Source organism: Crotalus tigris, unplaced genomic scaffold, assembly GCF_016545835.1.
Source record: "Crotalus tigris isolate CLP2741 ecotype Arizona unplaced genomic scaffold, ASM1654583v1 scf7180000017644.4837335, whole genome shotgun sequence".
Taxonomy (NCBI): Eukaryota; Metazoa; Chordata; class Lepidosauria; order Squamata; family Viperidae; genus Crotalus; species Crotalus tigris.
In genome coordinates, this window is record NW_024096536.1 from 217,457 (window position 1) to 230,085 (window position 12,629).

Sequence of the window (12,629 nt, forward strand, 5' to 3'; positions counted from 1 at the left end):
CCGTATATCAGATTTTATCTATACTGAAACCCTGTTAACTGCCACCAACTTGAACAGAAAAATGCTATAGTGACACTGGAATGCTTAAGGACAACTTAGGTTTGAGTCAGTCATGGTTGAAGTCAGGAGGACAATGTCATATGGGGACAAACTGAACAAAGACCTTGATGAAGCACGTTTATATTGCAAGCCAATCTATGCTAAGGTGACTTTTTAATGCTCTGGTGGAACATCTGGTTTCATGTATAGCCAATAGCACTTTTCCAAATTATTTCTCCAACATTGTTTATTCCCCAATATACATTTTTTTCCAGGCACTGGAAAACAATAATTTGTAAAAGCCTTGCACATTTACACAGCTGTGAAGTTGTAAACAAATATGCACCTTAGGGGAGGGGAGGGGAAGGAAGGAAAGGCAGGCAGAAATAACCTGCGTGGCTGTCACTTCCAGCTCAATACTTATGAGCTGTGATATTTGGTGCCCTTGTGAACATAAATGAGACATGTGAACTTTCCCTTCTCTAGCAGTTATAATACAATGTAAGTTGTCTCAAGATGTTTTGTTGCTTGAGGTGAAGAAGATAGTACCTTTGCTCCTTGACAGCTGATGCAACTTCACCACTAGTGATGAGATCTTTCTGTGTTACACTTCAGGGAGCAAGGGCAGGTCACATGTGGACAACTTTGTATCACATCTGTTGCTTAAAGCCATTATGTCCTTTGTCTAATAGTAGGGTCTGTTCTAATATTACTGTTCTAATATCACTGGCGAAGAACCAATCATTAGAAACAGAAGCCAATGTTACAAAAACATATTCCCTTTGGTTAGCTCTGTTACAAGATCTAACAGAGGCAATTATTGCCAGACAATTCCTAGTAAAATAATATTGATCAGATCACAGAATTGGCGGCGGGGAGGGGGGGGAAGACAAGTCTGGTAGTTCAGAAAAATTTGAAATTTTGCCAACAGACCAGCATGGTCCTCCTCCTACAAAGAGTTAGAAAGAATTGAATAACTTAATAACACAATTATTGTTTTTGTTTTACATGGGGGATTACTAGAGATTTTTGGTTGTACCCTGTCCAGTCTATACTAAAAACTGTGAAAGAAATAATAAATGACATGTCATACCATAAATACAGCGAACATTGCACAGTACAGGTAGTCCTTGCTTAATGACCATTTGTTCAGCAATCATTCAAAGTTACAACAGCACTCCAGAAATGGTATTTATGACTGCCCCTCTAAGTTATGGCCATTGCAGCAGTCCCTTGGTCACATGATCAAAATACAGGCACTTAGCAGTCTACCCATCTTTCTGACTGCAACATGCACTTCAATTCCCACCTCCCACTATCTCCCCTCCATCTTTCCCCTTTTGGCTGCCTTCCACTCTGCCCTACAGTCCACTGCCCCACCACCCCTGCTTCCCCAAGTTGCCATTTCCATTTTTATCCTCCTACTGTTGATGAGGCAGATGTAGCTTTGCCTTTTGTGAACAAACTGCTGACCACACACAACCTTCCCAAGGCCTTGCAAAGGGCCAAGCCAAGCACGCCTCATCGACAGCAGCAGGAGGAAAAAGACAGCAAAGGTCAGCTGGAAGCAGCATAGGCAGGGATGTACAAGGTAATGGGGCCATCAGGAGTGACAGAGTGCAGGGCAGCAGGGGTGGTGGAGTGCAGGGCAGCCAAAGGGGCAGAGATAGTGGGAAAATAGATGGGGGAGAGTTGAAGGCAAGTGTGAGGCAGGAGAAGCATGAGATCCTGGCTTAGTCCAGAGAGTACCAGGACTGCTGTCACTAAGTAGTGCAGTTACATTATATTTTGCCTAATAACTATTTCCTCTAGTGATGGAATTTTTGGACCAATGAGGGTTGTTAAGCAAGGACTATTTGTATTCATTATTATGAGACCATGTAGCAGCAATTGCTCTTGAAAAAAAATTGAATTATGACAGGATAACATGCCAGAAACAAAAGGACTGCATTTGTAGTAGCACTAGCACTTAGACTTATATACTGCTTCACAGTGCTTTGCAAGTGGTTTACAGAGTCAGCAAATTGCCCCCAACAATCTGGGTCCTCATTTTACCAACCTCGGAAGGATGGAAGGCTGAGTCAGCCTTGAGCCAGTGAGAATTGAATTGCTAACAGTTGGCAGAATTAGCCTGCAGTACTGCATTCTAACCACTGCACCACCACGGCTCTTAATATGTGTGCAATATCTTGAAAAGAATGTTCTTTCTCATTAGAAATGTCTTTCCTCCCATTTCTTACTATGCTTTATATAAACATAAACTATGAAAGGTAGGAGTGGAAGATAGGATTGAAGACTAGGACTGCAAAGCCCACCCTCCTGTACCATAACTCCAATTTGGATGTCTCAGTCCTTTTTCTTTCAGCAACTATTCAGTTAAGAAACACCCCCCCACACACACACACATATTTTCAAAACACATTAACTTTGATGCTAATTCTCAGTTTTGAACCAAAAGACATCCTGGGATCTATACATTTTGAACAGTGTAGCTTTGAAAGAGCAGCCAAGGCATTAAAGTATGAAATTAATATTCCATTATGTAATAAAAGTACTTCTGGGGAAAAGAGAAAGGTTACTTATTTGAAGCCATACATTACGAGAGCAAATGATTTAAGTCCCAAGAGCACTACAGGAGCATTACACTCATAGGCAAGAGAGTCCCCTAAGTTTGTTTGGTTATTTCTTCTTCTTTTTCAACTTCTGACATTCTACCCACAGATTTAAGTAGGTCAGCAACAAGTGTCAATGTTTCTGCACCGAAGACCAACTGGTGAATCGTAGCATGAGCGTGGTTGGTGACCCTTAGAAGATTTTGCAAAGCAATGTCCACATGCTGCTTCACTGCCCCCATATTAGTAGATTGGCCTGACCGCAGGCTATCGTTCTCTACTTTGTAGCAGGTCAACTCTGCCTGAAGGAAGGACATTTCTTGTTTCAGCTTCTCAGTATTGCTTTCTGCCTTCAGAGCTCTTTGGGTCATACACTGAAGATTCTGCTCTGCCTGCTGCATCAATGCTTCCAAATCTTGAGCCTCTTTCTCCTCCTTGTTCATAGTGGCTTGCAAGGTCCTCTCAAGGTTTCGTACCATCTGGGTCTGACTTTCAGAGAAGTTCTGTATTCTTTTGATCTTTCTCCTCAGCATGGAGTTTTCCTCTTTAAGTTCTTGATAACTCAACTGTGAGGACACAAAATCCACTTCTTCAATAGGTTCTTCATGGGAAGTATAGCTTTCTGTGACTTTGGTATGCGAAGGGCACCCAATGCATGGGTCATTATTATTGAATGGCCATGAAGAGAAAGTTTCCATTCCTGAAAGAATTGCTGAGTTGTAATCAAAAGGATCACACTGGGTAATATTAGAGATCCTGGATAAATGTGTTTTATCATAAGGAGAGGGTGGGAATTTTTCTCTCCAATCATCATCATCATCATCTGATAAACGAGTAGAAACTGTTGTCTCTTTGTATAGTGGCTCCTGAAACTCCAAACTCAAGCCTAATGGTTCTGGAGACAGAGACACTTCTTCAAGGACAAGGTTCTGCCTGACCACTTTCTTCTTATTATTTCTGTTTTTTCCTTCATGTTGTCTTGATGCACCACGATTTTTGTTTTTTACCAGCCCTTTTAAGGAAGATGCAGGTGGGTCATTTGAATTTTTCATCTGATTGTCTCCAGAGCTGCTATGATTCTTGACATGGTCTCCTGGAGTAGTTGGAACATGATGGTGATAACAGGGCTGGAGTTCTTCTTCATCATCTTTTAGGGCTCTGGTATGTGAGCAGCTGGCAAGAGGTGGCCGTGGCATTTTGGACAGACAACTGACATCTAGAACATTTGCATTCTTCCCTAGATAGCCCCAGGCTAGCTCCCAGTTCTTCTCCACTGGTTAAACCAGCCCTGTCGACTGCAGAACCAGTGGTGTTGGCTTCAACACTATTTAATGGTCTATTGAAGCATCTGAATTTAATCCTTATATGTATGTGTCTCTTTAACAGTGGAGGAAGCAGAAGTTACCATGATCTATGATGTCATCAGCTGTCAGTGCTTCATTTTGTGACTTCACAGGCTTGAGAGAAATGTATAATTAGAACAGCTCTCACAATATTTTTCTGCTAGCTGAAATGCTGAAGTGGAGTACTGAGATCACTTGTAAAATGATCATAACCTCAATTCCTTTAACTTTAAATAAATTACCATCCCTTCCCTATCGCCAGAACTAATAACCTAGAATACTGGCTCATCTTTTTTTGTTTGTAATGCCACTTTCATGTGAGTTGAACTGCTGTGGATCATTTCCTCTTCACCCCAATCCTTGGAAATGTTCAGTTGAGACTTAACAATTTAGTAGAAATCTCTAGATTCCAACCACGTCACATATTCAAGGATTCCCAAGAAAGAATCATTTTTTTAGACAAGTTTTATTGAATTTTTTCAATTTTAACATCCAAATACTTAGGAAGCAGCATGGTGATAGGGTAATCAATAATCCAATAACAAAATCCTTCATATATCTGTCAAGTTACATCATTAAGTTTCCGTCTCTATTTCCCTTAATTATTATATCATATTCAAATTAATACATTTCTAGGTAAAGCTCAATCAATCAATACATTTATCAATAACATTTTACTTAAACATATCCCAGTCCTGTTTTTAAATTTTAGTTGATTCCAATTACCATGTTCAGATTAGCCTTTAATAACCATAATATTTAAACTTCGAGTAACTCTAATTTCCCTCATTTTATTACAAAATAATTATCATGTCTAAAGTATATATATTATTCCAAAAATTACATTACTTTCTTTCACAGATATATTCTATTCCTCATCTTGGTAGGTCCTCATTTACTAATAAAATATCTTTCATTGTCACAAATCCATTTCCATATTACAGTTCCAAAGTATAATCTAACAATTAATTTTCATTTCCATTATAAATCTAAATCCTAAATATTAAATCAGTCAATATCTCTAAAATTCTCCATCATTATTCCCTCTCTATTTCCCTTAATTGTTATATCATATTCCAATTAATACATTTCTAAATAAAGCTCAATCAATCAATACATTTTAATGGCATTACAAATCCTGTTTTAAGATTTTACTTAATTTCAATTGCCGTACTTTATTTCACAAATATATTCTGTTTTTCATCCTGATAGTTCCTCTTTTTCTAATAAAATATCTTTCATTGTCAAAAACCCATTTCCATATTACCATTCCAAACTATAATCTAACAATTTTCAATTCCATTATAAATCTAGATCCTAAATATTACATCAATCACTATTTCTAAACCTCTCCTTGACCTATCGGGTAAAGTTTTAAACCCCATTTTTAAATCTGACTCTGGTTTTCTTTTTGTGCCAAACAGGCTTCCATGTCAGAACATTTAAATCCTCAGATGCATCTCTCTTCGTTCCTATAGATGTTGTTTGAAGCAAGGGAGAACATCCAGTTATCATTTTTTCACAGGATCCAGTCTCTTTGTATTTATTAGGTAGTTCAATTCTCCATGTTTGGTTTGGGATCATCAGTTCAGTCTGTTCTTCTTCTTGTTGTTCCAGTTCCATCTGACTAGAATAAAGGGCCATGTCCGGTGTTGTGATTATTGTTTGCTTGTCTGAGTTGTCTAGGTTCTCAATATATTGTATTTGTTGATCCATTCCTGCTACTGTTGGAGTTACAGGTATTTTAGTTAAAGTCAATAGTTGGTTCACAAAGTTCTCAGTAAGTTGTAGAGATTGTTGTACGACATCCTCTTTGATGTTAACTTGATCCTCTTCTGTTGTTTTTTGATTTATAAGTTGATCAGTTAAAGTCTTAGATTCAATTTGTAGCTTCTGGGTAGCACCTTTGGCTTTCACTTTGGCATTCATTAACTCAGTGGCTTCAAGAATTTTCTCAAGTATAAGTTTATAGTTAAGTTGTGGATAAGGTTCCTCCATTTCCATAGTGATTAAGATAGTCCTTTTGTGGAGGCTATGTTTAGTAAAAATCTGCCAATGTCTACCTCCTCAATTTCTAAAAGTTATTTTCACCAGCCAGCTGTTTCCACTTCTTATCTTTTCCTTAGATAATATAAAGGGCAAGTCAGGAGAGTCAGCAGGCCTCACAGCTAAAGAAATTCATTTGCTATACCAGGCTTAGTCACAAGATGTCCCCAGTAGACCATGAAATATTTTTTTCAGGCATCAGGCTTTTAACCAATTAAAAAACAAAAAAAAGATATTTTTCAGACTTGATAATTAAATAAGATGCAGAGTCTCTATAATAAGAACTTTTTGGGACCCCCAAGTCTCAAAAAAATAGGGAAAAGAATAAAAATCCAGTTATTTTGTTATTAAAATTAGATATTTTGTTGTTGTTGTTCAAAGCTTAGATTCCCAAGGTGTGCAAACTCCGCTGTATTAAAAGCAGGGGAAAAGTTTCAGAAGGCTTTCACAGGAAGGTAGTTAGGGTAAAAGAGAGGTAAAGAAGGGTCTTACTCAAATCCTCCATGGTGCTTCGTTGTGCTTTGTTGTAATTTGGGCTTTCGGCTGGTGCGACTTGATGAGCGGCCATGTTAATGGCTGCTCTTTTCTTCTTCGGTTCTGAAGAGCTGCCTCAGATCAAATGGAGGAGCTTCCGCCCCTCCGCGATCTAGCGAGGATCCTCCCAATAGTGGTTGCCCCTCCAGGGCGACGTTCGAGCCTTTCCAGGATCTTCCGAAAAAGGAAAACCGGATGGCGGAGAGCTCTTTCCGCGCGTCTGCTAGCACCGCGATCCGGAACCGGAAGCTGATCATTTTTAAGTTTATCTGGAGGTAGGTCAAGAGGAAGACGGAACACATAGTATGTGACACATATATATCCAAATATTAATTTTGGCTGGTAAAATTGAGGCTGAAGTTAACTTTAGATGCTGCTTTGAAAGAGTTTGCTTTTGAGGTAGAAGTGGCCTAGGTTAAATCTGCCTGATTAGAAACAGTTTTTACAAGGTGTTCTTCTCTATTCCCTTGCTTTTCTGTAATAGTACCTTTGTTTTCAACTTATGTTTCAAGCTTATGTTGTTATTCCACACTGTTGCATTCCTTCTCCAGACTCTGATAACTAAATCTCATTCTTTTTAGAGTGAAAATACAGTAATCAAACACATGCCATTAAAATGATGCTTCTGTTTTTTTATTAATTTGATTTAATCCCACCTTTATTTTTGTAAAATTGAAGGCAGTGTACATAACATTCCCATTTTCTATTTTCCTCAGAATAATGACCCAGAGTGGGGATAACTATCCCACAGCTGTCCCAAAGATATTTTTCCAAAAGGCAACTGGACTTTCTTGGTTTTCTCCTTGAAAACATTTTGCTTCTCATCAAAGAACAATAGAACAGAACAGAATAGAATCTGGAAGGGACTTTGGAGGTTTCTAGTCCAGCCCCCTGCTCAAGCAGGAGAACCTATACAATTTCAGACAAGTGACTGTCTAGTCTCTTCTTGAAAACCTCCAGTGATGGAGTGCCCATGATTTCTGAAGGCAAGCTGTTCCACTGGTTAATTGTCCTCACTGTTAGGAAGTTTCTCCTTAATTCCAGATTGCTTCTCTCCTTGATCAGTTTCCAACCATTGTTTCTTGTCCTGGCCTCTGGTGCTTTGGAGAATAACATGATCCTCTCTTCTTTGTGGCAGCCCCTGAAATACTGGAATACTGCTATCATGTCACCCCTGTTTCTTCTGGAAAAAAACAGAAAAGGAAAAGCATCTTTGGGACACCCATAATCTGAATGATTGAGAATCTCCATAGACATTTTTCCCAAAACTGGTTTTCATGCCAATAAGAAAATTAAAATTCATAAACTTCCAATTTCTAGTCCAGTGCCTTAACTATTACACCATGGCTCTTTTGAATGTTAGTGGGTATTAGCTTTCAAACAATAGGATAGAATTAAGATCCTAGAGTAGAAAAATCTCTAAGAATTCTTTAGAGGTTACATAATAGGAGAACTGGTTGAGGCAGGTTTGTAGAAAAGTAATTAGATGCAGTAATTAAATCAACTTTTATTAGTACAAGAATAACATAGTGGGGAGCAATGAAGAGGCATATCTGTGAATTCTACATTTGGTTGGGATGTAGTTTTTAAGCAGTTTTCACGGAAATTCCAAACCAAATATTTGTCCAATGTTATTACTATAGTACAGGGGTGTCAAACTGCCGGCCTGCGGGCTGGATGCGTCACATGGAAGCCATACCCACCCCAGCTCTGTCATGTGACGCAGCAAGTTTGACACCCCTACTATAGTACAAATAACAGTTTCCTAGTCTGTTAGTTTATGAACAGAATACCATTGAAGAGATCTCCATCTTGTCCAATATTGTATTCTTGAGCTGTTGTTTGGATTACATCTCCCAGAATTCTTATACTGGCTAAGAGTTTTGGAAGTCACATCTCTAGCTTCCCTGACAAACTGGAGAAAATCAGCCATGGTGGCGCAGTGGTTAGAATGTAGTACTGCAGGCTAATTCTGCTGCCGACTGCCAGTAGTTTGGCAGTTCGATTCTCACCAGCTCAAAGTTGACTCAGCCTTCCATCCTTCTGAGATCAGTAAAATGAGAACCCAGATTGTTGAGGACAATATGCTGGCTCTGTAAACCACTTGAAGAGAGCTGTAAAGCACTATGAAGCCATATACAACTCCAAATATTATTGCTATTGCTTTTGCTGTTTCAACAAGCTGGGGAGATGGCAAGATACAAATAAATTAAGCAATCGAAAAATGCCAAGCATTATTAAACCAGGGTCTCGGTTTGCTCAGCCAAGTGGCATATGAAAGGTACATAGAGGGGAATGTAACCAAATGTGTGTTTTAAAAAATAATTATAAATATACCAAATTTATGCCAACAGTCTCCATCTGTCCTGACAGTCATTATCAATAGACTGATTTCTTTAGGTTATCTCATGTTATTATGGTTAAATAGCAATTTTATAAACACATCTCTAATTGGATACATTGAGGAAAGAAGAAGGTGTGATTTCTCCCCTCTGTTTTTGTTAATAGTCATTAGAAAAGTACCAAAAAAAGCCCACCCCCAAAAGAAAACAAACGATTGGAAGCAAAACCATCTTCAGAGTGTGACTCAGAGCTATTCATAGCTCCATAAAGCCAGCTGCAGTATCAGAGACAGAAGGGTTCTGCCCATATTATTATTTCAATTACCATCTGAATTAAAAGTTTGAGCCTCAATCAGCCCACATGGTAAAGGGAAGGAGGAAGAAAAGGCAGACAGGCAAAAGAGGCTTACCAAGGCCTACTCGATGACACAATTGACATGTGGCAAAGGTAAAGTTCACAAAGACACAGACTCCCCAGTTGCACACGCCCAGCAAAACACAGGGAAAGTCAGGCTATGGACTTACATCTGTCCTTCAATCAAGCAACAACTTGTATCCTGGGTGGCAGCTTGGGGAAATAAGAGGGGCTCCTAACCTCTTCCTTGAACATCACAGCCTGCAAATTTTGTGGCTACAGAAGCTGTACCAACTGTTGTTTCTGGAGAAGCAGCTACGGGGACAGAAAGCATAACTTGAAAAAAGAAATCTCCACCAGAATCTTCAGACAATCATCCACAGTCCTCCTGAGTCAATCAAACTATAGAACACATGAGAGGGCATAGACAGTTCTTCATTTTAGCTAGAATTCCAGATTATTATTTTTAATTGGACTGTTCTAATTATGGAAATTTGCAATGCAACCATTTACTGAGATCTGATGATAAAATTCATCTGGTATTCCCACTTATAGATGTAGAGGCAGAGCTTTTTTTGTCATAGAACACCCAGAACAGAGTTCTGGCACCTTTTTTGGATGGAACCTTGTAGAGTAGGCAAGGCGGGTTGTATGACATGTGTGAGTTCCGGCACCTTTTTTTTTTTATACAAAAAAAGCACTGTGTAGAGGCATTATGCTACCCTATAATATGGCTCTTTTGCTTTTGTCTTAGCATTTGCTAGAACCCAGTCATTGTGGTTTATGATGCAGCCTTGGATGTGAAGCATGCCATTATGTCTTGTTAAGCCATGGTTAAAACAGACTGTGACTTAGGATGATATGCAAAACCACTGTCAAATGCACAGCCCCTGAACACTTATCTCACTCATTCAAAACACATTTTCTTTCTTTTCACTCATTGCACTGTATGGTCTATGGCTTGATATATTGTGTCAACAAACAATAGTTAGACCTACTATTTTGTAGTGAGAAGTGAAGTCCAGGTCACTCTCTACTTATTATGTGCAAAAATCCAGATCTGGAAGTAGAAATAACACAGGTGGGCCCTTGTGTAGCATTTGAAAACACCTCTATAAAGCAAATGCGTATTTCCTTGGAATTGCACAATAACTGCTGTAAGAGCGGAGGCATAGGCACTACTTCTTCAGGTTGTTACCGATAGATGCTACATGAGTGCTTTAGTAGTTGTTCCAAATCACATTTTCCCCTTCAAATTCAGATCACTGCATAGTTGTATCTTCATGTACTGAAAATGATAGTGAGGATCAGCCCTATGGTACCATTTGTAGGGTGACAGAACTAGACTCAAGGACCATATATTTAATTCATTTGTTTCACATATCATTTTTACTCATGTATTACAATATGTTTGCAATGTATCCTTGTTTTTTCAGCATTCATGCAGGAGTAAAAGAGAACAATATGCTACAACTTGATTTTGTAAGATAGCAAATTGGGAGCAATCATTTTGCCACCTCACATGACTCCCTGTCAGCGTAACACTCCCACTTCTCAAGAGGCACTTCACACACAAACTATTTTTTGTGTGAAATCACTGTTGTTTGACTGCACAGGTCTTCCAAATGTTTGCACTGCCTGTTTATGCAGCACATCAAAAAGCTTGGCCATAACTGATGTGCTGCCAAGCTGCTTTGAAAATAAAAGGTACATGGCGATTTGGGGTCTTTCAAGCAAGAGAACATTTCACAGTAACAATCCAAAGCTATTCAATAACTATTGCATATTTTCATCATAAGATGGAAATAGTTGGTCCCCCCCCCCCGAAACTTAAAGATGGAAAATGTGGGCAGAAACAGGAAAGCCAATATTACCTAGATCTTTTGTAAAATTCCTTTAATGTGACAAAGCAATTGTATATATGGGCCTTAAGTAGAAGCACTTTATGCAATAGTATTTATAGTCAAATTAAGGATTAGAAATCCTTTTGTGACCATAGATGAAAGGCTCACGGACAGGGAGAAGATGAGGTAAAAGAATTGCATGTAAGAATTGGGGTACATTAGATATTCTTTGTCCCCAATTAAGTGATTCAGGTTACTTGAGGAACTGAACAATGGGATGAACTGTAACAAATGAGTACATTTAATTTTTCCCACAATAATCGCCTGCCAATATTTAGCTGCTCTTCCAAAAACATGTTTAGAAAAGGCTGAATAAAGCAAAAGTCCACAGGGTTTGTAGTGAGGAGATGGACTTAGTATCAGATTCTCAGGGGAAAAAAAGTTGATACTAAATATGGTGTAGGCATAGTGTGTGGAAAACACCTTGTGCTGTATTTCCTTACGTTTACTGTGATAGATCAACCTTTCAGATCAATTATTGCAAAATTCACAACTCCTTCTATGGAAAAATGGATATCTGAATTTGAAATTAGTGATTGTTCCCTTGTAGTTTTTCATCATCAGACTTACACATGCAATCACCACCACAATTCCATTTTCCATTTTCTTTTTCATTTCCACGGCTTTGCATCTTGCAGACCGCAAACACTAAAGGAACAGTCCTCCCTATCCTGACACCCTTCAGAGCAGAATTGAGACTGTTACTTCCAAACTCCCATCAGCTGCATGTAAACAACTGAGACAAAAATGAGTGACATACCAAAAATGGGTGACACTATCCATTCTCTCCCTCTCTTTTTCTCTTTCTCAAACAGAGATTGCATTTCATGCTAAGCAACAAAGTGGTTTATTTCATTTTGCTTCAGCATATTATATGAACCCCAGATACCGTGATTTGATAAATTAAGTTTTATGGCTTAGCATATTATCTGAACACGTCCAGCTGAGGTTTGTTCAGTAAACCATACGTTAACAATGGCTTACCATGGTATTTGATCTTAGTCTTATTTAATATGCTACCTTCATTATCATAATAATGTAATATCAGTAAGTATGTGGCCCATCTTTTGAATAGCTTTCATGCTTTTGATCAGACTTTGATTTCATATCTAAATCCCATTGGAGAAGCCCTTTTTCAATACTTATCAATACACTCATATATCTCATCTACTATGCAAAGAATGTAGTTTTAGTTAAGCAAACCAATGGTGAAAGTACAAACACACATCAGTGCAACATCTAAATCAGGGCTTTTCAACTGGTGGTACATTGGCACGTGACAGGTGGTACACAGCCCTGCCCAGCCCAGCCAAGTGTAGCGTGGGAGGAAATGAGCCAAAGCGGTACAATGCAGGACTTGCTGTGAGAAAGAGTCCTCCGGAGCTGCAGGGCTGCTTGGGGCAAGACAAAGGCCCCAGGATCGGCACTACCGGCTCACCTAGAAGAGAAAGAAG

General features: G+C 38.8%; 1 protein-coding gene across 1 annotated transcript; it reads right to left on the bottom strand.

Moving 5' to 3' along the window:
- Nucleotides 1-2,593: 2,593 nt before the first annotated feature.
- On the bottom strand, nt 2,594-4,003 carry LOC120304637 (endosome-associated-trafficking regulator 1-like). The gene has a single exon (XM_039335461.1). It carries the CDS (start codon nt 3,845-3,847, stop codon nt 2,705-2,707), a length of 1,143 nt encoding a protein of 380 aa, XP_039191395.1. The 5' UTR covers nt 3,848-4,003; the 3' UTR covers nt 2,594-2,704.
- Nucleotides 4,004-12,629: the final 8,626 nt, after the last annotated feature.